Source organism: Heptranchias perlo, chromosome 7 (genome assembly GCF_035084215.1).
Source record: "Heptranchias perlo isolate sHepPer1 chromosome 7, sHepPer1.hap1, whole genome shotgun sequence".
In the NCBI taxonomy this organism is placed as follows: domain Eukaryota; kingdom Metazoa; phylum Chordata; class Chondrichthyes; order Hexanchiformes; family Hexanchidae; genus Heptranchias; species Heptranchias perlo.
In genome coordinates, this window is record NC_090331.1 from 64,597,656 (window position 1) to 64,622,553 (window position 24,898).

At 41.2% G+C, this 24,898-nt stretch overlaps 1 protein-coding gene across 3 annotated transcripts in view; it reads left to right on the forward strand.

Moving 5' to 3' along the window:
* LOC137323800 (glutaminase kidney isoform, mitochondrial-like) overlaps positions 1-24,898 on the forward strand; it is a 91,740-nt gene that overhangs the window by 60,174 nt on the left and 6,668 nt on the right. Inside the window, exons 14-15 of one of the 3 annotated variants that reach the window (XM_067987749.1) lie at positions 2,125-2,217; positions 5,315-7,924. In XM_067987749.1, the coding sequence (XP_067843850.1) occupies positions 2,125-2,217; positions 5,315-5,398 (177 nt within the window). In that variant the 3' untranslated portion in view covers positions 5,399-7,924. Of the gene's footprint in view, positions 1-2,124; positions 2,218-4,145; positions 7,925-24,898 lie in introns of those variants that run through there. The other 2 variants (XM_067987748.1, XM_067987747.1) reach the window with 2 other exon arrangements.

Below are 24,898 nucleotides of genomic sequence, written 5' to 3' on the forward strand. Positions count from 1 at the left end.
AGAAGCCTTGGCGAGTTGCTGCAGTGCATCCTGTGGATGGTACACACTGCAGCCACAGTGCGCCGGTGGTGAAGGGAGTGAATGTTTAATCAAGCGGGCTGCTTTATCTTGGATGGTGCCAATCAAGCGGGCTGCTTTATCTTGGATGGTGTCGAGCTTCTTGAGTGTTGTTGGAGCTGCACTCATCCAGGCAAGTGGAGAGTATTCCATCACACTCCTGACTTGTGCCTTGTAGATGGTGGAAAGGCTTTGGGGAGTCAGGAGGTGAGTCACTCGCCGCAGAATACCCAGCCTCTGACCTGCTCTCGTAGCCACAGTATTTATATGGCTTGTCCAGTTAAGTTTCTGGTCAATGGTGACCCCCAGGATGTTGATGGGGGATTCGGCGATGGTAATGCCGTTGAATGTCGAGGGGAGGTGGTTAGACTCTCTCTTGTTGGAAATGGTCATTGCCTGGCGCGAATGTTACTTGCCACTTATGAGCCCAAGCCTGGATGTTGTCCAGGTCTTGCTGCATGCGGGCTCGGACTGCATTATTTGAGGGGTTGCAAATGGAACTGAACACTGTGCAATCATCAGCGAACATCCCCATTTCTGACCTTATGATGGAGGGAAGGTCATTGATGAAGCAGCTGAAGATGGTTGGGCCTAGACCACTGCCTTGAGGAACTCCTGCAGCAATGTCCTGGGGCTGAGATGATTGGTCTCCAACAACCACTACCATCTTCCTTTGCGCTAGGTATGACTCCAGCCACTGGAGAGTTTTCCCCTATTCCCATTCACTTCAATTTTACTAGGGCTCCTTGGTGCCACACTCTGTGAACTGCTGCCTTGATGTCAAGGGCAGTTACTCACCTCACCTCACCTCTGGAATTCAGCTCTTTTGTCCATGTTTGGACCAAGGCTGTAATGAGGTCTGGAGCTGAGTGGTCCTGGCGGAACCCAAACTGAGCATCGGTGAGCAGGTTATTGGTGAGTAAGTGCCGCTTGCTAGCACTGTTGACGACACCTTCCATCACTTTGCTGATGATGGAGAGTAGACTGATGGGGCGGTAATTGGCCGTATTGGATTTGTCCTGCTTTTTGTGGACAGGACATACCTGGGCAATTTTCCACATTGTTGGGTAGATGCCAGTGTTGTAGCTGTACTGGAACAGCTTGGCTAGAGGCGCAGCTAGTTCTGGATGTTGTACCATTCTATTCTGTGCTGAAATGTTTTCTTCCAGAGCCAGAATAGTTGGACCAAATATACTTAATAACTAGCTAAATTATGTTGGAAACCATGGAATGTGACTGAGCGACACTGGCCCTGAATTTCCTTGGGTTTTGGACACACAACAGCCATTATTGGGGAAGGGCTCATTTATGCTGAGTTTCTGCCCTGTTTTGGAGTGCTTGGTTACAGAAGTGGTAGTCGGCACAGTTCTGCATGCGCCCCCTTCAGTTGAGTCAAGGAAAGAGGTAGGAGTGGCATTCTCTCCAGTTCTGCTTCTGGTAACTTCAGCATAATGTATGCATGCGTGAAGCAGATTTGGAAACACTGGTTTCCTTCCCAGTCGTGAAACAATCCGCTGTTATTAAGAAAGCATTCTTGGAAAAGGGCCAGTTTTTGCAACTACCAAGGTTCTCAGCCAGACTTGCTAGTACTCTGTCCAGCATCCTGGCCTAGCTGTTACTTCCTACTTGCACCCACTCAACTGGTGCCCCAGCTGTGCTGATACCATCGAGACTGCCTGCCTGTTTTATGTAAATATTCTGACCCTAGGAATTCTGATGGGGTTGGGTACCTGGGACCAGTGGCTGATTACAGTAGCCCTGCAGGCTCAAAGATGATTGGGGTATTTGCATCTTTGTAGAGTATATTTGTGTGCAGTGCTTACTTTGAATAATGACTAAATGTAAAATACTATTTCTGAAGCCTGGAAGCTAGGCACTTTGTATGCTTTTTGTTTCTGCAGCAGGTTGACTTAGTATATTCTAACTGGTTATATTGACTGAAGGAAATCATCCATCAACACAAGTAGTTTGTTTCTCAGTAGATTATGGATTTGTGATATAGTTAACTGTTTTAAAAATATTTGTAATAGTCATTGGGGTTTTTAATTGGTGGCTGTCTTTTTTTAGGACCTCGTTTCGCTGTTTAACTTCCATAATTATGACAACCTGAGGCACTTTGCAAAGAAACATGATCCCCGGAGGGAGGGTGGTGAAGTACGGGTAAGATTGACATTTATTTTTACAAGATTAAAAAGAAACATATAAGCATTCTTGGAAAAAATATGTAATTGGCAACTACCAAAATATTTGCAATTTGCTGAAAGGCAGTGATCTATTAGCTGCATGGAATCCAAAAAGTGCCAAATCTATTGCAATTATTTGTAATGAAATGACAATTGCATTTGGGTTCTTCTCTGTAAACAGCAGCAGAGCAGGAGTTAAATAAAATAATCTGACATGCTAAGTTTCATGTTGCCTCTTCAGGTCATGCAATTTTACTCTTCAGTAACATTATTGCATCTGTTAACAATTATGCATTTCTTTATTGCCTGTACTGCTGGGAAGAGAAAGAGAGGGAGAGTTCAAGGAACAGGGTCATACAGCATTTTGTAGTTTATACAGAAATTACAATCTTGCTTTTAGAATGTTAGTACCTTAAAATGTGTTGCAAAAAAAGAAACTATCTGGTCTACTTCACTTAATAGCTTTATTAACTAACCTTGTCTTTCCCCTTAATGTTGTTTAAATTAAAACTGGACCAGTGCATTTCTGCTTGCAACAACTAGTCAGAGAAAAGACAAACTCATGATCTGTTAATTTATGCATCTTAACAAATGTCTGTTTTATGCTCACTGCTGTGAATCTACAATAAGCAGTAGTCATCATTGCATTGATAAAAGTTCTTTTGACATGCTTCTGCTTAGTTCTCTGATCCCTTTTGGCTGTTACTGCTTTCCACAGAGTCTTCCATTTCATTTAGCCTGCCATCCTCCATTTGTTGTTTTGGCTTGGTTCTAGATTGCTAAACATGGTTATAAAGATAAATTTCTTATTCCATCAGTCTGTATGGATTGTATAGGAGTTCTGTGGATTTGCTGCACAATCCTCTGAGTAGGGTCATGTCCCATTCTTATTACTAGGTTTAGATGGAGCCCTGTTCACAGTTAAATCAAGATAGAGCAGGAGGTTAGCAAGATAAATCTGAATGCAGCAGAAAGACTTAAACCAGCAACCAGAACAAAATGTCCTTTGAGCATCCAAAAATGTTTTGAGTGCAGACCCATCAGAACTGGAAGTTAAGCCCCTTTTTAGGACCGAATTTTTTTAAAAAGGGAGAGGAGACAGTAGGGAAAGAGTTGGGAGTACTGACTCCTGTCACACAGCGACTTACATTGTGTGTGAGCAAAAGGAATGAGAGAATATGTTACAACAGTAAGATCAAATTACTGTTGGAGTTGCTTTCATAATGTGAAGATTAGAAGACTTTGCTCTATTATACAATTTGTTCTATTTTTTAAGGTTCTATTTAAAACCTGTGCATTGTGCTGGTGTATGTTTCTTTGCATTTAGAAGGCAAAAGAGGCAACACACAAACTTGATCTTGTATTAAGTGTCAAGTCACTTCTCATTCTGCTGAATGATCTGCCAGCCATATCTACTTCTGCATGCGAACACTGCTCACAAAATAAATTATTACCTAGATTCTCCTTCAAGGGAGACAAATCAGTTTTATAAGGGAATGAACAAAATGGATCAGAAATAACTTCTTATTTCATCAGTTTGTATAATTGCTCTTGACCCACATTTGTTAAGCATTGTTAGAAAACTGAATATTGTGCTAAATCTACTAAGCACGCATCAAGGCAATTGAGGGAAGATTTATTTTGCAGCTAGAGCATTAAATTACTATATGGTTGCATAGAATGGTAGATTTAATTTAAATGTATTTATATGTAGTTTTTAGATTTTTGGGAACGTAAGCAAATTATTGGCAAGAAAATTGGTTTTATTAGGATCATAGCCCTGTTGCATTTACAAGAGGGAAGGGCGATTTTGCAAGTATTAGTGGGATAATTAGTTGATTATGACCGTCACCAGAAGTCTTATAAAATTAAGAATCTAATTATTCATGTTGCTTAAAATACCAGCATTCCTTTGGATCAATGGATTATGAAAGTCTACAGAAAGAGCTTGCACTTAAAGAGACTCTGTGGAAAAAAGTATCACCCGAACCAAATGAGGAGGACTCTTCCACTACCGTAGTATATAGAATGTAAAATCTGGGTGTAAGAAACTAAAGTGCCTGGACTTAATTCATGATCTCGCTGATCTGGAAGATCTCTAGTTCTGAAACTATTCTAAAATATTTATTTGTACACAAACTTTTCAGTGTTAAAGCTTTGAGTAAGCTGATTTATATTTGCTTGCTTCTATTGTATTTTGCATAATGTAAATACATTAGTTGCTCCAGTGTTATGAACTTTGTCAAGATATCAATTGCTAGCAGTAGCTTGTATGAAGGTCCTTTTCTTAAATGCTGTAACACACCATTCTTCTCCAACGCCTCTCCTCCATTGTCTAGCTGAGTGGGACTGCCCTCGCCTGGTTCCACTCTTGCCTGTCATTCATAACCAGGGAAGCTCTTGCACTGGCTTCTCGTCCCGCTCCTGCACTGTTACCTTTGGAGTCCACCAGGGATCTATCCTTGGCCTCCTTATTTCTCATCTACATGCTGCCCCTTGGCGACACCATCTGAAGACATGTCAGGTTGTACATGTGCGCTGATGACACCCAGCTCTATCTCACCACCACCTCTGTCTCATCACCACCACCTCTCGATCCCTCCACTGCCTCTATGTTGTCAGACTGCTTGCCTAACATCCAGTCCTGGATGAGCCACAATTTCTTCCAATTAAACCCTGGGAAGACCGAAGCCATTGTCTTCTGCACCCCGTCTAGGCCCTAAGCTCTGGAATTCCCTGCGTGTGTGTTTTTCTCATTCTCTTTTTAAGACCCTTCTTAAAACCTACCTCTGACCAAGCTTTTAGTTTCCCACCCTACCATCTCCTTCCTTGGCTCGGTGTCAATTTTTGTAATTTTCTTGTGAAGTTTTCCTACATTAAAGGTGCTGTATAAATGCAAGCTGTTAATGTTGACCTATGGACTGTTGGGATATGGGCCTGCAGTTTGAATAGAGATGTGTGCTGTGGAAAAGGAAATGCAAAAATATCTGAGGGGAGCATTCATGATTGTTCTTTGCTTGCTGAAGAGTCTCTTTGCTTTAGGAGTTTTTAGCTGGAGTCTTTTTCTCCTTCAGCAGTCCTTCCTTTCCCAGCCTACCAAAGTAGTGGATGTTCCTGGTCACTTGTGCCTCTGCAGCAGGTGGAAAAAAGGTATCTGAGTATTTGAGGCTATCCTAGTGATGCAAGTGAAAAGTAGAGGGAGATGTAAGACTCTGAATCCTGACAGCAGCATTCTGTGACTGAGCAAATGCGGGGGGGAATTGGCAGAGGAAGCAAGAAGCAAGTTGCATTGCGTTGGATTGGACATTGTTTCGCAGTTGCTTGAAGTAATCCTGCTGCCTGTAAGAGCAAGATTGAATAATGGTACATACAATGGAAAAGCTGACATTGGTAAACCTATTCTATGCAAGCTGTATATCTTTACTGTGTGGGAGATCTGCTAGACATGAGGTAGTGTGATAATATTGGAAATGGGCCTAACTGAACATTGAAGACTGGAGTTTATTATATATAGTTCAATCAATAAATGACACATCACAGTAACTAAGGATTATGATAAAAGCAAGGAATAACAGTAGGAACCATAGATAGTGTTTAATGCAATCAAGATTTTGTTGCCTTGTATGATATTGGACAAGTCAGGGTATTCATTGTATAAAATTTAATACTAACCTGCCTATCATCAATGCAGCTTGTCTTGCTCTCAAGTTTTAACTTCTGTGGCTGGCATATAGCATGAAGTAAATTAAGTTGTATTTTATATTATAAACATTGATGTCTGCATTAGCCATATATTACCAGATGTGTGTGGACAACTTTTATCCACTGTGTACTTATATATAAATTCAGGGAAAGCAACAAATAGATAAAGCTATATTTCTATCTTATTAGATTATATATTTGCAGAAACATTATTTATCGTTGATGGCTATAATTGTTAATATTTCATTGGCTGTATTTACAAAACAGCATTGATTATAGGATTAGTCCAGATTGATACAGTTGTTCTCTGGAGTCCCCATTTCAGATTTGACAGTATTAGCAAACATCAGAATTTTGAGAGCTGCCTAATAGATGGGAATATTTTCATGGAGAGGCAGCTTGGCTGGAATGCTAGCAATGGACTGCTACAAATGCATTACATATGGAGATCTGGGATTGAATTAGATGGAGCTGAGGTACAGATTAGCCATGATCTAATAAAATAGTGGAACAGGCTCGAGGGGCTGAATGACCTCCTGCTTCTATGTTCCTAGATTCTGTTTATCTTTGGCTGAAGAGAATTAAATGTTAGTCTCTGCCTAGTCTTAAGTGGAAAGTCATCTAATACAAAACTTGTAAGTAAAATTTGGTATTGGTTCAATGTAGAGCTAAGTACATGTAGGGTCAATTTATCAGATGAAAAAATGCTTGGTACTGTGGTTATTGGACAGTACATAGATCAAGATTGAGGTAGTTTGATAAAGCAGTGTTGGCAACATTGACACTTTATGGGTTATGCCTAAAATAGCCCTACAGTTGGCTTGGATTTCAAAATCAAAAATAGTCTTTTCTAACTTCCTCATGTTAATGAAAACGTAATATATTGACATTATGAACATAATCTCTGTTTTGAGCATTGAACTCCATCATGGCTAGGGTAGAAAATTAATAAAATTCAGGTAGTTACTTGATTTTTATTTAAAAAATAGACTGAATCATAGAGGTTTAATACTACATTTTGTATCTGATTTGATATATACCTAATGGTTAGTATTCTGTTTTCAGAGTTGAAGGGATTGGTATAAATAGCAATATTTTATATTGGCAGTATAATCTGATGTGCTTAGTATACCAAAGACTGTAACCTCCCTACACATTTGGACCAAATTTATTTTAGAATCAAAATTAAAACTGCACAGTATTGTATGTAGGTATCTCAGTACAGATTTAGAAATCCAAGCTCACTAGTTGGTTTAGGAAATCAGTATTATCCCAATCCAATGGGAGAAAGAGGAGGAAATTCGAGTACTATATAATGCACCAAAATCAATGTACTTAGATTGCCCAACAAATACTGTGCCACTGGAAGCCTATGATCCTTCAAGGTATTTGATGGGAACATGATTAGCTACTCAGCAAATCAGTCAATTTTCTGTTAATTATCTACTTTTACATCAATGTTGATGGTGTAAACGCTTGCAGTGCAACATTGGATGTCTATCCCATTAGTCTTTCATGTTACCTGGAAGTGTGCATTTTCATCATTCCAGCACAACCCAAGTATTTTCTAATATTCTTCCATTTGTAACATCAGCAACATGAGCTGCTGCCATTGTGTGTAGAGCAGGTGGGGTGACCTTCATTATCTTCCTAATACCTGAAGTTAGTCAGTATGAATGGGCTGCTTAAAGACTTATTTAGTTTACTTTTTGCTCAGTAGATCATCTGTTAGATGTAAGAAGAAAAGCATAGTTGCAGAATAGATAAAAGAATTACAGGATGTAAAATTCTATAAATTGGTTTGTCTAGTGTTTGGGCTTTTTGTTTTTATAAGCTGAATTTCCAATACCTTGTTTGCATTGTCTTTTTTGTACCTTATTGCATGTAATTTTTTTGTATTTTATATTTCTCATCAGTGACCAACATTTATTTTGCATTTGCTTATTTATGTAACTATTTTGCATTTTCCTTGTATTTAATAAAGTCTGTTTTACATCCCACATGTTGTAGCTGTGTATATATTTTTGCCCATCAAATTAACTGAAATTGTCAATTGTAGGCAAAAACTAGTATTATCGTAACAGTTTGCATTTATATTGCTCTCTTTAGCATAGTAAAACATTCCTAGGCACTTCTGAGATGAAAATATACATGGAGCAGTAAGAGAGGAGTTGGGAGAGAGTTGACCAATGGCATGGCCAGGGGAAGGTTTTGAGGAGACTTTTAAAGGAGGAGAGATGGGAAGGTAGATGGGGAAATGGAAATAATTAGTGTGGACTCAAAATGGCCTAAAGCTCTTCCATTGAAGGTAGAGTGAGAGAAGTGGGCCAGCAAAGGAGGCCTGAGTCAGAATCATGGAAACTGCACGCTGACACTAAGCACATGGTATCACTAAACAGAAGTAGCTGCAATGATAATATCCACTTGTTCATTGTAGAACTGCCATTAATGAGGTTCCAACAGGTGTAGATGCTTGGCAATGCTGTGCAGCAAGATGATTAAAATTGAAGATGATAAAGTCCTATTGTGTTAACTAGGGAGGAGCCCTTTCAGATAAGTGCTTGACCCTTGAGTGCTCCACATTTGTTGCAACTAGTTATGGACACGCTTCAGAATTGTCTTGTTTTATTGAAATTTCTTGGGTTATGAAGGAAAGTTTGTCAATAAAAATTTGCAAGAAAGGCTAGTAACAAATATGGGACTCAATTGCCTGAGCACTTCAGTATTGCCAACTTCCACATACATTGACTTTGAGAGAAATTTAATTATGAGGCATTATTAGCATACTGATCTTTCACTTAGGGGACCTGAGTGTGAATGCATACCCAAAATCAGGGGTGAACATCTTTTCTGGTTGTAAAGATGTGAAATGTATTTGTGCAGTCTCAACCCAGTTTCTAATGGCATTGGGATCCCAGTACAAATGGGCCATTACTTGACAATTGTAATCTCGTTCAGAAAAGTCACTAAGGCAGATGTGGAAACTGGAAGAATCCACACTGCAGTGTGGGGGGGAGCAATGCTCTTTTAAAATTGTGGGCAAATTCACATTGTTGGGGCAGAGTGAATCTGTATTCATACTGTACTTGACGTTGGGATTATTGATACTGCATGACACATGCAGTACTGACTTCCATAGTCAGCACGGATTTTAAAAGGGAAGGTCATGCTTGACTAACCTTATTGAATTCTTTGAAGAAGTAACAAAGGGTAGCCAAGGGTAATGTAGTAGATGTAATATATTTGGATTTTCAAAAGGCCTTCAGTAAGGTACCACATAGTAGACTCATGACTATGGTCAGAGCATGTGGAGTCAGGGGACAAATAGCAGAATGGATAGCAAGCTGGCTACAAAATAGAAAGCAGAGTAGGGGTTATAGGTAGTTACTCAGACTGACAAAAGGTGGGAAGTGGTGTTCCACAAGGATCAGTGCTGAGACCACTGTTCACCATTTACATAAACTATTTGGACTCTGGAATCAGAAGTACAATTTCAAAATTTGCAGACGACACCAAATTGGGGGGGTATAGTTAATACCTTGGAGGACTCTGACAAAATACAGGAAGACATTAATAAACTTGCCCCATGGGCGTGTAATTGGCAAATGAATTTCAATATAGATAAGCGTGAGGTATTACATTTTGGTAGGAAGAATAAGGGGGCCACATATTGCTTGGATAAGAGTCTAAATGGGGTAGGGGAGCAGAGGGATCTGGGGCTACAGATGCACAAATCACAAAGTAGCAACAAGGTTAATAAGGCCATTAAAAAAAAACAAGCACTGGGGTTTATTTCTAGAGGGATAGTATTGAAAAGCAGAGAAGTTATATTAAACTTGTATAGAACCTTGGTTAAACCACACTTGGAATACTATGTACAGTTTTGGTCTCAATTATAAAAGAGATAGATGCACTGGAGAAGGTGCAAAAAAGATTTACTGGGTTGATACCAGAACTGAGAGGTTATACCTATCAGGAAAAATTGAGCAGGCAGGCTTTTTTTTCTAGAAAAGAGAAGACTGAGGGGTGACCTGATAGAGGTCTTTAAGATTATGAAAGGGTTTGATAGGGTAGACGTAGAGAAGATGTTTCCACTTGCGGGGGAGACAAGAATTAGGCGTCATAAATATAAGATAGTCATGAATAAATCCAATAGGGAATTCAGGAGAAACTTCTTTACCCAGATAGTGGTTAGAATGTGGAACTTGCTACCATAAGGAACAGTTGAGACGACTAGCATAGATGCATTTAAGGGGAAGCTAGATAAACACATGTGGGAGAAAGGAATAGAAGGATATGCTCATAGGGTTAGATGAAGTAGGGAGGGAGGAGGCTCGTGTGGAGCATTAACACCGGCATGGACCTGTTGGGCCAAATGGCCCGTTTCTGTGCTGTACATTCTATATAACTATCTTGAGTGCAAAATTTTTTCCTTAGATTTTTAAATTCTGGTTAAGAAAATTTCTGGAATTATGATAGCAGTGTGGAAGCCATTGTTGTAAAGACTTGCATTTATATAGCACTTTCATGTTAGCAAGACATCTCCAAGCACTTCACAGCCAATGAATTACTTTTGAAGTGTAGTCACGGTTAGTTAGACAAACACAGCAGCCAATTTGGACAGCAGGGTCCCACGAACAGCAATGCTATGAATTACCAGATAATCTATTTTGGTAGTATTGGTTGAGATAAATGTTGGCTAGGACACCAGGAGAACTTCCTGCTCTTTGAAAAATTGTCATGGCAATTTTCATGTTGACCTGAAGAGGCAGACAGTTTTAACTTGGTTTAATGTATCTTAGAGAGCACCTCCTGATAATGCAGCAGTCCCTCAGTACTGTACTGAAGTATCGGCCTACATTACGTATTTTAAGTCTGAAGTGGGGTTTGAACATAATTTTCTGACTAGTGAGAACCAAAGGGATTACCTTGTGTAGAACTGAAATTTGTAGCTGCTGTTTTCACATTGAGCCTACTTGGATCATCCACATTCACTTATAATTTATGTGCAGGCCAAATAGTAACTCAAGACTACTGTGCAAACAACCTCAAGTCATGCTCCATACTAATATTTACATTACTAGAGGGCAAACTAAGTATTTGCGGGGGTGAATTTCCACAGTTTTCAATGCTGGAATGGCATTGGCTGTTTTTCCAGCGAGGACATTCGCAGGGAAACTGAATTCAGTACGTGTGTGCCTTTGAAAGGCATTCCCCAGGTTTCCTCACGATTCTAGAACAGTTCTACAATCTGCCAATAACTCACCTGGCCTTGTATTTATATATGGTCACCTGAGACTGAGTGGTGCTGTGGTTGGGAGTTTCCTGGACTTACCTGCTGATGCCTTCGAAGTAAGTTGCATCTATTAAAATGAGGTGCAGCAGCTATTAGGATCAGCTGTTAAAGACAGAAATGAGAAGTTATAGAAGAACTGAAGACCTTTTTATTGAAAATTTCTGAAGGTAGGAAACATTTTTCAAAGTTTTTTTTACATTCCACTTACAGACACCTGGACTTCATAGAAATAGAATCATAGAAAGGTTACAGCAAGGAAGGAGGCCATTCGGCCCATCGAGTCTATGCCAGCTCTATGCAAGAGCAATCCAGCTAGTCCCACTCCCTCGCTCGATCCCTGTAGCCCTGCAATTTTTTTTTTCTTTCAAGGAATTGCCTTGGAACATTTTTCTATGTTAAATGCGCTAATTAAAAGCTCTCCACAAAGTTGGTAGTCAGAGAATAAAAACTTTGCTTACCTTTTCCTTGTGTCTAAAATATGTTTTTTAACAATTGGACTTGCTTCTCAGAGGGACGGACCACTTACAGATTTTCACACATCTCCCTCACCCAACTTCAGGGGTACTCAGAAGGAGTTACTGCATTTCCTATGGGCACCTATTGTCGTGGTGCCACCAGAGAGTCAGGATTGCAGGAAGTAGTTGGCTCCTCATGCTGCACAGAAGGATCATGGGACTGAGGTGGCCCTTGTCCCATGGCAACTGGCTCTAAGCAAGGAGCCCATTGCTGCCTGAATTTCTGCAGGTTGCTCCTGAGCAGCCTTGCCTCACCTCCCACGTTTCCCCGGCATGGTGCTCTAAGGGGGTTGGCCAGAGGCCTGGTATATGCTGTTGTCCTGAAGGATGGAAGTATCATGCAGCTGACTCCCTGGGTGGCTTGGTTCTCTTCATCCTTTCACCATCATCTTCATCCTTTCACCATCATCTTCATCCTTTCACCATCATCTTCATCCCTTCACCATCATCTTCATCCTCCTGTGCGCCCCCCCCCACCCCCATTGTTTTGGTGGAACTGCAGGAAAGGGGGTGGAGGGTATACAGTGCAAGAATGGCGGCAAATTGCTGGTGCCAGATTAGTTAGCATCAACCATTGGGATTAAGACGACAGAAGAAGGTGGAAGCTCTGTCTGTGTGGTGCTTCTCGGTGACAGTGCAGGTGCTCAGCCACTAACCTGGCGCCGGCAAGATGCCGCCATCATCCACAAGAGCTAAGCGACTCCATGAGCTGCCTGGCCTTGTCCTCTAAGGGGTTTAATGGTGGGAAGCCCCCTCCAGTGGCCTGCCTTTGGTGGGCATTATGTGCCAGTTTCTATTGCAAAGATATAAGTAAATAAGGGTAAGGCTGGCAGTTAAGTATGGCAAATGGCATAGGATAGGTGAGAAATGGGGGTGTTAGTGGAGGATGGGGTTTTGGGGTTGTGCAATGCAGTTGTGTTTTGGAAGCTGTGTAGCCATAGTGGATAGGGAGTTATAGGTGTCCTTAACCAGAGAACATTGTGAAGGGTTAGGTGTGGAAGTCTTGCTTTAAGTAGGTGAAGAGTGTACTGGTGTCCAGGGTAGACGAGGAAGAAAAGGGAAAGGTGTGCGGTGTTTTACCTTGCCTGCCCTACTGAACATGTGGAACTTGTGGCAATGTTTTGTAGTCCTGGAAGTGAGGGAGTTAATTAGTGCCAATTCCACCAACCCTACAGGTGAGTGGAATTGGTAATTCTGGATGACTTAGCATCTGCACCATGATACTGTTCATTCTGCTTGGTACCATGTCCTGCTGCCCTCTAGGCACAGATGGTGGTTGAATATTCATAATTCTGTCAAAGAGCAATAAAAATATTAACACAAGCAGTGAAGTAACTTGAGAGAAAAATGAAAGAGCCAAGCAGTGTTTCTGCCTTACCACCTTGTTCCACTAGTTTTCTGCTGTAAAGGGGAGGCTACTGGTTTAGCTGCTTGTAATGGTTTTATATGGTTTTTATCCAGATGCATCCACCAAGAGATATGCAAATAAGCATATCCGAGAAACTGCAGTCTATCTCCCTCTAGAGGACAATGGGTTGCAGCACTTTCTTAAAATGGTGCAACAGCAGTGTAAATCACATTAAGGAAATTTTGGGCCGATGTCTCTAGCCCTGGTGAAATGCAGCACAATTTGTGTGTGTGTATACAGATCTACCAACACCCAAGTACTGAATTAGTAGTTGATACCTAGACTACAATTGTACTTCACTCTGGCTTCAATGTCTCCATTCAATATTTATGCACTGAGTGTTTAATGCCCTACTTTTGAAAACAATTTGTTAAAGTATGAAACCATTAAATATAATGGAGTAGAAATTCTTCAGGGCTTCTCTATCTCCCTGTGTAACTTAGGCTGTTTCTCTGGGGTTCCTGCTGAATTTACAGTGGGAGATTGGAAGAACCCCCACTGAAATTCCAGGTGAATGTTCCCAAGGTCTGTCAAAAAAAAGTGCATTTGATACTTTGGCTCCACAAACACTGACACACTTCTAGTACTTTGCCCAGGTGGCCTTTTTAAATTTGTGACTCAATGGTGTGAATCAGCAGGTTATTCTTCACTGAGCCAGAATCTGTCTCCACTCGCAGTTTATAACATAAGTGGGAATCATGGTTTGTTTCTTTACCCTCCCCACATTGTAAATTCCAGGAATGCTGAGGTCAATTGTAGTACCTAACCACTGCCATAGCTAACTCTGCGTGGTCCTGTTTAAAATTGGATAGCTATGTGGTGAAGGATAGACTATTAGAGCCTGGTCTTTAGTTGTTGCCAAGCTTTTATTCAGAGATTCCCCTTACACACACACCAAACCCTACATAAGCTTGCCTATAAAAAGGATGCGAGAGTCCCCAATTGATAGCCACCACCTGAACACAATTAACACGAATTGATATAAATCATACAATTAACAATCCAAGGATCAAAACTAGAGCCTTCCTACTCTGCATGTATGGCTCTGTGCCAGTCTTGGGAGGGTTATTTGACCACTGAGCTATTAGGGAGAATGACAGTTTTCCAACTAACTAGGGGTTGTGCTTAGCTGTATATAACTGCTACTATTTGGCATGTCGTTACAAATTGTCAAGTTTGCGATGTCCAGTTGTTCAATGTAAGCAATATGGAGTTTGTAAATTGCTTGTTCCAGATGTATAACTTCAATTTTGTCAGGTCTATTTAGTGGTTTCTGCAGTGACTGTAATAGCTTCTTTCCTCTGTTCCTCCTCAAAATCTGGTCATGTTTGGATCTATTTAGTAGCAATAACAGGTGACTATGTTAAATCTAAAATGATAACTTGCTTCATTGATAACTATTAAGAACTTTCATTTATGTAGCACCTTATTATAGCCTTGGGGTGCTCTAAAGTGCTTCACAACCAATGAGATACTATCAATTATGTAGCAACACACAGCAAATCCGACAAATCAGATGAATGATCAATTAATCTAATTTTGGTGTTGGTTGAGGGAGGATGGTTGGCCAGGGCACTGTGATAACTCCCTGCTTTTATTCAAGTAATGCCAGGGGATCTTTTGTGTCCACCTGAACAGGCAGGCATAACATCTGAAAGATGGCATCTCCAACAGTGTAGCACTCCCTCAGTACTTCAGTGAAATGTCAGCCTAGTTAATGTACTTAAGTCCAGGTGTGGGGCTTGAACTAAGGCAAAAGTGCTACCAACTGAGCCAAACTGTCATTAACTTATGTATGTATCTTAATGTTTGTTTTGTAATAACTTTATTGCTCCTCTTCTCCTCTGCCTGCGAAAGCAACCTGGTAACGGAACTCCATCCTTCGAGAGTTTAACCCTTGATGAGACTCACTTATGTTCCTCACAGTCTATAATATCTTAAATGAGATACCCAGCTGTGCAGTTTTTAGACTCCAGTTGGCCAGTCAAGTTTAAATGTGTATTAGCTTCATTTGAAAGAAAAAACAGCTTTCTTGTTATAGCTTAGTTTAGGTTTTTTTCCACATGTGTAATTGAAAAAAGATGCATATGTTGATTCAGGGATCTGCTTCGTAATGGGGACATGTCAGTCGGAAGCAAGTTGTTTTTCACCCAGGCGTTTTAAGCAAACATTAAGTGTTTGACATGTTTGCATCAATATGTCTAAGCGCCTAAGAAGTGAAGTCATTAACTAACCCTTAATGACAGCTTTGCATTAAGTGAGACAAAACTAGCCCATTGAGCTGCTTATGATGCGGTCCATTGTGTAGCAATAGCAGGAGGATTTGTAAATTCTATGTAAACTATTACTATCTATACTCATTTGTTTAAAGTACTTAAATCCTCAAATCCATTTAATGGATCCTTGCCAGTGTTGCCTCAGAATTGTGCCTGTGAAGCAGCAACCTAAATTTAAACCGTTGCTATAAACCACCAGGTTTTTTCCATTCGAATGTAAGTAAATATTCACCTTTTTCTTGAACATTCTCATCAACTAGCTGTCCATTAACTGACTTTGTGCTGTATTTTTAAGAGCTTGTGTGGCTGGTGTCAACTTTGTAGCAAGAATAGCCTTATTACATTGAGTCACTAAAGTGTAAGTGTTGCATTAGTCTAGGTAATTGTGACTGCTGTATAAATTGAGGCAGACATTGCAAGCTAAGCATAAAATAATAGCAATCGTCTTGGGGAAAAGCAGTGGATTGCCACTGTGAAGGTCAGATGTGGGTTTGTGGCCATAGTTCTGCACATAGAGAGATCCGGATAACTTCAACTAAACTATTGGGGGAGGGGTAACAGACATTGATGATTAAGCACTTTGACACAGGCAGGGATGGACGGGTGAATTGTTTCATGCTCCACTTGGTTATTTGTCATCAGCTAACTCATGAGCAGCATTGACAGAAGCTTGGGGGAAAGTCATTTGCCCAATTTCTGATGGGGAGTTGTGTGGTCCAGAGGTCTAAACAAACATGGGTGAGAACTGTAGTGGGAGAGATTCCTTTAGGCAACAATGGTTCATTTGTGATTTTGTTTTAAATGGTAGAATTCTATTGGGGAAAACTAACAAGTAATCAGAATTGTAATTTTTTTGTCCAACTTGATTTTGATACAATTTTCTTAAGTTTATTTTAATGCAACCTGTGACGACCTTGTGCATTTTTCCACAGAGATTTCATGCCAGCGATAATGTTGGTTAGATGAATTGCCAGTATAGAGTTGAAGCCATTTGGAGATATGCTGAGGAGAGGCAAGATGCCTTCTAAGAGAGGGCAGTTCAGCGAGTCAGCATAATTTTTGGATTTCACTTTTTGGCAGAATGGCAAAAGTAGATGACCTGTTCTCTTGGGTATGGAGCAATGGGTGCTAGAAGATGATGTATTTTGAAAGATTTCTAATAATCCGGTTTCCAGCCTCTAAACTTTGGTCTGTGGTTTAGTAAATCGTAAAATAAGGTTATTTTAAATATCTTTTCTAAAAATCTTATTTTAAAAGGGAAACTGTTTCATATATCTACTGCAAATTATAGGTCACTGATGTACATTGGTCATTTACATCCATTAGCAAGCAATGGCAAAAAGTCTCTCGCACAAGATAGCTCTTCGTTAGATCATTTTTAGTGTTTTGGGTCCATGGTTGCAATAAATATTATATTACAGAGAATATTCAAATTGTGATAATGATATCTGGCATTCGTATGTTCCTGGGTCAATTCTTTTTAAATTAACTAACAAAGAGATAGAAACAGAATCCATATGGATTGAGATAAAGGACAGGAAGGGATCAGTCACATTATTAAGGGTATACTACAGTTTGCCAAATAGTGGAAAGGAAGTGGTGGGAGATATATGTAGGCAAATCTATGAAGTGTGTAAAAATCGGCATCAAAATCATGGGAGATTTTAATTATCCCCAAATAAATTGGCATGGAGAGTGAAAAGGGATGGAGTTTTTACAATGTGTACAAGGCAGTTTTCCAATATGGAAGAAGCCCAACAAGGGAGGAAGCACTGATGAACCTAGTAATGGGAAATGAACTGGAGCAGATAAGAGAAGTAAGAGTGGGAGAATATCAAGGGAGTAGTGATCACAATATAAGGTTTAAGATAATGATTAAGACCAATCTAGATAGTACAAAGAGCAAAGTAATAGAATTGGGGGGTGGGGGGGGCGACTATGAGGGAACAAGTTAAGGGAAGTAAACAAGAAAACAAAAATTGATGGACAAAGAGGTAGAACAACATTGGGCAATATTTAAAGGAGAGATCGATGGAAGTCAGGAGAACTAGATCACATCAAAAGCTTTCATCCCTGAGCCTCAATTCTGAGTAATATAGTTTTGTCATCTCGGGGGTGATTTTAAACCCCAAGAACGGGTGGGTTGGAGGCGGGTGAGAGGTGAAAACAGATGTGTTTTGGGTCGTGACCGCAACCCAGCTTTATTTCCAGGTTTAACGTCGGCGCGGAAAAGCACAGGCTTCCCATTGGGAATGCCAAGTCCAAATATTTTGTGGTTGCTACCCAAAGAAACAACTGTTTTCAACTCCCACCTGCCCCCAACCCACCCGTTCTTGGGGTTTAAAATCACCCCCCTAAAGTAGGTGGTGAGAGCTCAGAGGTTCAGGAAAACCCGTGTATTTGTACTCTTAAAAGACGACAAAATTAGAATAGGGCATATTCAAAATAAAGTAAAAGTAGTTACAATGATATAGGAGAGAGAATTTGGAGCAATGGAAAGATACTAGGTAGAACATAAGTTTTTAAAATATAGTATATCTTTAAATTTTAGTAGTAAGGGTTAATACAGTGATAGATCTGCTCCTGGCAGTTGAGTAACTTTTTGTTTAATACCAGAGTTTGTTTCAGCAGCACAGTGCATGACAAAGAAACTTAAAATGATGGCAGGAGCCATTCAGAGCTTAGAAGGTTAGACATTCGGAGTATGATTTGATAGTCTGCAATTCCAGGCAAATTAAATAAACTACCTAAACTTTTTATGACATTCAAAAGTTCAAAGTGGCTAGTATTAAATTTACTCAATTCTGCACATCAACCTAAGCATCAAATCACTGAAAACACTAGCAGCACATTCCGATTCTGCAGTGGATCAGCTTTCGCCTTCACGTACATGACCTTTTTTTACAGGATTTGGCATCTTTATCCAGGTCTGAAGGGCTGATACATCAAATGGAAATAAATTTAATTTCCTGCAGTGAAAATACCCAGTAAATCCAAACAAAAGTCCTTTAATCTGAACGGCGAGTTAGGATGGTGGTGGTTGGTCTGACAATCAAACCGATTCTCATTGAATGATGTTTTGTTTAACAGATTTTTTACCCATGGTTTAGCATACTTGACATACATAGTGTAAGGATAAAGCAAATCACTTGTTGCTTTAATTAAAAACTACGCTAATGTGAAAGTGTGTCAGTCACAAAGGTGCATGAATGATGAATTAGGGATTGTGCTTGTTGAAAAGTAGCTTTAACATTTGGTTTGTTCTTTGCATAGATTTTGCAATTAATGGTTAAACTGAGCAGACTAAACTGTAGAATTTATTGTGATTGGTTTTCTAAAAAAAAATTACATCTGTTGTGCAGGTCTTGGAAACTAAATGTAGGAGGATAATCTCATTTCTTTTCAGACTGCAATAAAGCAGAAAAATATAAATTTTATTGACGTAAATGCAAGCATAGACAGTGGTAATAGTGCACTAATTTATTCAAGCAAATTTTATAATCAAAATAGTCTCTAATTTTATATTAATTCTAAAATGTGTGATGCCCCTACCTATTTTCAATATTCACAAAAATGCTTCCTGGCAAAGCATCCCTCACTGAGGCCTTAGGAGTTTTACTATGAAGTAAGGAGATCTATAGACCAAGTAAAGTGGGACATAAACTTGAACTATTTCTTAATTTTCAAGAATAATTCCTATATTACTTGGTGGCAAAGAAAACTAATACCCTGCACTATTGTCAGAAGTCCTGCCTAATGGCAAACCCGCTGAGTAAAGCTTAGCAGCATTGGCTTCACAAACTGACTGACATGACAAGAAGTTGAATTTAATGGGGCACTCACCTCAGGCACTTGGGTCATTAGGATCTGTGTGCTGTTGAGTAGTGCAGTTCCAATCCAGTTCTGAGCTTCCAGTTTGCTTCTTTGATTTCTCTGCCCCCACCCCCCACCCTCATTAAGCACTCACTGCTCATCATAGGTGCTGTTTTTGCTTCATTCCTTTGGATGGACAAACAGTTGGAGGAAGAGGAACAGCAGCATCAGCCTGAAGAACCAGGACAAGCAGCAGCTGAGCCTGTTAGAAGACAGCAAGTGAAGGGGGAGGGGGTGCTGCCCATAGAAGGCCTTATCCAGCCCACAGGATCTATAAGCCAAGAGGAACCGTGCAGGAGGAGGCTCGCATCACTAGTCAGGCTACCGCTGACTTATGCAGCCCATTGCAGCCGTCCCCCTCTCAAACAAATATACCGCTTTGGATATTGTTGAGGGGGATGACTTATCAGGGGAAGGCAGCAGCAGCCAACTTCCTGGCACCAGGGGTAGCTCTGCTGCACAGGCTGGGAGGAAAAAGAGTAGAAGAGCTATAGTGGTAGGGGATTCTATCGTAAGGGGAACAGACAGGTTTTCTGTGGCCGTAAATGTGACTCCAGGATGGTTTGTTGCCTCCCTAGTGCCAGGGTCATGGATGTCACTGAGCGGCTACAGGGCATTCTCAAGGGGGAGGGTGAGCAGGCAGAGGTCGTGGTCCACATTGGGACCAACGACATAGGTAGGAAGGGAGATGAGGTCCTGCATCAAGAATTTAGGGAGCTAGGTAGAAGATTAAAGAGCAGGACCTCAAAGGTTGTAATCTCTGGATTACTCCCAGTGCCACGGGCTAGTGAGTATAGAAATAGGAGGATAGAACAGATGAATGCGTGGCTAAAGAGTTGGTGCAGGAGGGAGGGTTTCAGTTTCCTGGATCACTGGGCCTGCTTCTGGGGAAGGTGGGACTTGTACAAGTCGGACGGGTTGCACCTGAACCAAAGCGGGACAAATATCCTTGCGGGGAGGTTTGCTAGCACTGTTGGGGGGGGTTTAAACTAACTTGGCAGGGGGATGGGATACAGAGTGGAGCTACAATAGGGGGTGATGTGCAGCCAAATATAGAGAAAAAAACAAGTCAGCTTGGAAGACAGGGCAAATATGTAAGGGCAAGGCTGGATGGCATCTATTTTAATGCAAGGAGTCTTGCGAATAAGGTGGATGAACTGAAGGTGTTGATAAACACATGGGAGTATGATATTGTTGCTGTCACAGGGACATGGTTGAGGGAGGGGCAAGACTGGCAGCTCAATATTCCGGGGTACAGAATCTTCAGGCGAGACACGGGGAGGTATAAGAGGAGGGGGGGTCGCAATATTAACTAAAGAATCAATTACTGCCATAAGGAGGGATGATATATTAGCAGGTTCCTCTAATGAGGCCATATGGGTGGAGCTTAAAAACAAAAAGGGGGCAAGCACTTTGATGGGAGTGTACTATAGGCCCCCAAACAGTCAGGGGGAGATAGAGGAACAGATATGTAGGCAAATCTCAGAAAATTGTGCAAATAATAGGGTGGTAATAGTGGGGGATTTCAACTTCCCCAATATTAACTGGGATACTCAGAGTGTAAAAGGCTTAGAGGGTACAAAATTCTTAATGTGCATCCAGGAGAGCTTTTTGAGCCAGCATGTAGAAAGTCCTACAAGAGAGGGGGCGGTACTGGACCTAATTCTTGGGAATGTGGCCGGCCAAGTGGAAGAAGTGCTAGTAGGTGAGCACTTTGGTGACAGTGACCATAATTCGGTGAGATTTAAGGTGGTCATGGAAAAGGACAGGGAGGGGCCGGAAATAAAAGTTCTAAATTGGGGGAAGGCCGATTTTAATAGGATAAGGCAGGATCTGGCCAAAATGGACTGGGATCAGCTGCTTGTAGGAAAATCCGCATCGGAGCAATGGGAGTCTTTCAGAAGGGAGATTGAGACCATACAATGGCAACATGTTCCCGTAAAGGTCAAGGGTGGTTCCAAGAACTCCAGGGAACCTTGGATGTCAGGGGATATACGAGAATGGATTAGGAAAAAAAGGAGGGCTTTTTGCAGATACAAAAGGCTAAAGACGGAGGAAGCCCTAGAGGAGTACAAAAAGTGCAGGGGGATACTTAAAAAAGAAATTAGGAGATCAAGGAGGGGCCATGAAATAACACTGGCGAGCAAAATAAAGGAAAATCCTAAGATGTTTTATAAGTATATTAAGGGTAAGAGGATGACTAGGGAAAAAATAGGGCCCATTAGGGACAAAAATGGCAATCTGTGTGTGGAGCCGGCAGATGTAGGAGGGGTTCTAAATGAATTTTTTGCATCTGTTTTCACTATGGAGAAGGACGATGTAGACATAGAAATACGGCAGGGGGACTGTGATATACTCGAACATATTAACATCGAGCGGGAGGAGGTATTGGCGGTTTTAGCAGGCCTAAAAATGGATAAATCCCCAGGCTACTGTGTGAGGCAAAGGAGGAGATTGCGGGGGCTCTGACACATATATTCAGAACCTCTCTGGCCACAGGGGATGTGCCAGAGGACTGGAGAACCGCTAATGTAGTACCATTATTCAAGAAGGGGAGTAGGGAAAAACCGGGGAACTATAGGCCAGTGAGCCTAACATCAGTGGTAGGAAAAGTATTGGAAAAAATTCTGAAGGACAAAATTAGTCTCCACTTGGAGAAGCAAGGATTAATCAGGGATAGTCAACATGGCTTTGTCAAGGGAAGATCATGTCTGACTAATTTGATTGAATTTTTTGAGGGGGTGACTAGGCGTGTGGATGAGGGTAACGCAGTGGATGTGGTATACATGGATTTCAGTAAGGCCTTCGATAAAGTCCCGCACAGGAGACTGGTCAAGAAGGTACGAGCCCATGGAATCCAGGGTGCCGTGGCACTTTGGATACAAAACTGGCTTAGTGGCAGAAGGCAGAGGGTGATGGTCGAAGGTTGTTTTTGTGACTGGAAGCCTGTGGCCAGTGGGGTACCACAGGGATCGGTGCTGGGTCCCTTGCTGTTTGTGGTCTACATTAACGACTTGGATATGAATGTAAAAGGTATGATCAGTAAGTTCGCTGATGATACAAAAATTGGTAGGGTGGTAAATAGCGAGGAGGATAGCCTCAGTCTGCAGGACGATATAGATGGGATGGTCAGATGGGCGGAACAGTGGCAAATGGAATTTAACCCGGAAAAGTGCGAGGTGATGCACTTTGGAGGGACTAACAAGGCAAGGGAATACACAATGAATGGGAGGACCCTAGGCAAGACAGAGGGTCAGAGGGATCTTGTTGTGCAAGTTCACAGATCCCTGAAGGCGGCGGAACAGGTAGATAAGGTGGTAAAGAAGGCATATGGGATACTTGCCTTTATTAGCCGAGGCACAGAATATAAGAGCAAGGAGGTTATGATGGAGCTGTATAAAACACTGGTTAGGCCACAGCTGGAGTACTGTGTGCAGTTCTGGTCGCCACACTACAGGAAGGATGTGATCGCTTTGGAGAGGGTGCAGAGGAGATTCACCAGGATGTTACCAGGGCTGGAGCGCTTCAGCTATGAAGAGAGACTGGGAAGATTGGGTTTGTTTTCCTTGGAGCATGGGAGGCTGAGGGGGGACATGATTGAGGTGTACAAAATTATGAGGGGCACAGATAGGATGGATACTAAGGAGCTTTTTCCCTTCGTTGAGGGTTCTATAACAAGGGGGCATAGATTCAAGGTAAAAGGCGGGAGGTTTAGGGGTGATTTGAGAAAGAACTTTTTCACCCAGAGGGTGGTTGGAGTCTGGAACTCACTGCCTGAAAGGGTTGTGGAGGTAGAAACCCTCACAACATTCAAGAAGCATTTGGATGAGCACTTGAAATGCTATAGCATACAAGGCTACGGACCAAATGCTGGAATATGGGATTAGATTAGACAGGGCTTGATGGCCGGCGCGGACACGATGGGCCGAAGGGCCTCTATCCGTGCTGTATAACTCTATGACTCTATGACTTGCTGCCTGCTGGACCGGGGGCCGTGCTTTACCCAGTGGCTGTCAAAATCACCACCGCCCTTAACTTTTTTGCAACAGGTTCCTTCTGGGATGCCTCAGATTTGTGTTACACACATTGGCTGGATGGTTGACTCGTAGACATGGGAATACTCAGGTGTGTCTTAAGTAAACATATTAATGTGTAACTGGAAAGACAGCAAGTAAAGACTAGAGGAGAATGACAGGGAGAAAAAACGGGCACAGTTGATGCACAGAATGGAGGTCACTGAAAGAGAACTAAAATAATCGGGCCGAGGTTTGAAGAGCAAGCAAAAGCCAGTTTGTGGAACAAGAAATGTTTGGCGTTCAATATGTAGTATTTTCTTACCATTGAGCAAAATACTCTAGCTTTGTTGTTTCTGTACTTGATCTAGGTTCATACATGCGAGTAGTCTGGATAACCAATCCGCGACTCATTGAAATAAAAGGGCATTTTGTCTGAAAATCAGTTTTTCTACAAATAATGTAGTCGGGGAACAGTTTTTAACTTTTGGATGAGTGTAGAAGAGAAACAGCTAGAATACATTTAAAGAGAAAAGAAAGTGTAGGGGGGAGTACTTTTTATTTATAATACTTTATTTATTTATAATAAAACACACTTACCAGATATTTCTTCATTTAAAAAAAAAAGTAATGTCCCTTTTCCTGCTGGCATTGATACTCTTGAGTAGGGTTTCCCTCCCTGCTGAATACTCTAGTGACATCAATTATGGGCAGGCCCACCATTTCAAACATGAGGCGAGGCTTCAAACCAGCCTGAGAGCTGCTCTGGATCGGTTGGTCCTGGGAAACCATAGTACAGGTTGGAATGCAAATGTCTCAGCCTGTCCTGTGATTTCCTGGAGTCTGGTGACTTTAGAGCAGACATCTGTCCAGTTTGAAGTCTCTCCTTTGTGCGGTTTGCAAAGGACCTACTCTAACATGCACATTGATGCATCTGGCAATTGACATCCCTGTAGTAGCCTAAAGTGGAGGATTACCCTATTGAAAATCTCCACGGTAGTGATAAAAAAATAAGTTGAGGAAATGTTTTTGTTCAAAGTATTCTCATTGACCTGTTCCCTTCCCCTTCAATTTATTATGCTGTACAGTCATTGATAAAAATTAATCTTGTATAATGAGGAGAGGAGGTAAAGATGTATGCCATACCTTTCACTTTACTTTTTTCTTGGGAGACATTCGTACTGCTGTTCCTGTTTCCATAATGGATTGAATGGATCTCATGGTATGCTTTATTTGGACTCATTTACAGAAACGTAATCATAGGTTAAATTGTTACACAGATACTTGAACCGATTCCATACCAGCTTGATGTCAGCACACAGATGTATAATCACAAATCAATTTTGCTAGCATTGATTCTTATTAAGTCCCAAAGCTGTCAGAACATCCATATCTGTCAATGTCAATCAATGCTATTGTGGCAGCAGTCCATAGATTTTTTTGCTATCACGATAGTCCATTTCTATAGATACTGTATTCGACCAAGGTTCACAGCACATTCCTAGCGTCCATGTGGGAGCTCTAATATACATCAGTACTGACTGAAATGATTGACTTTCTGTTCTCCATTAAAGC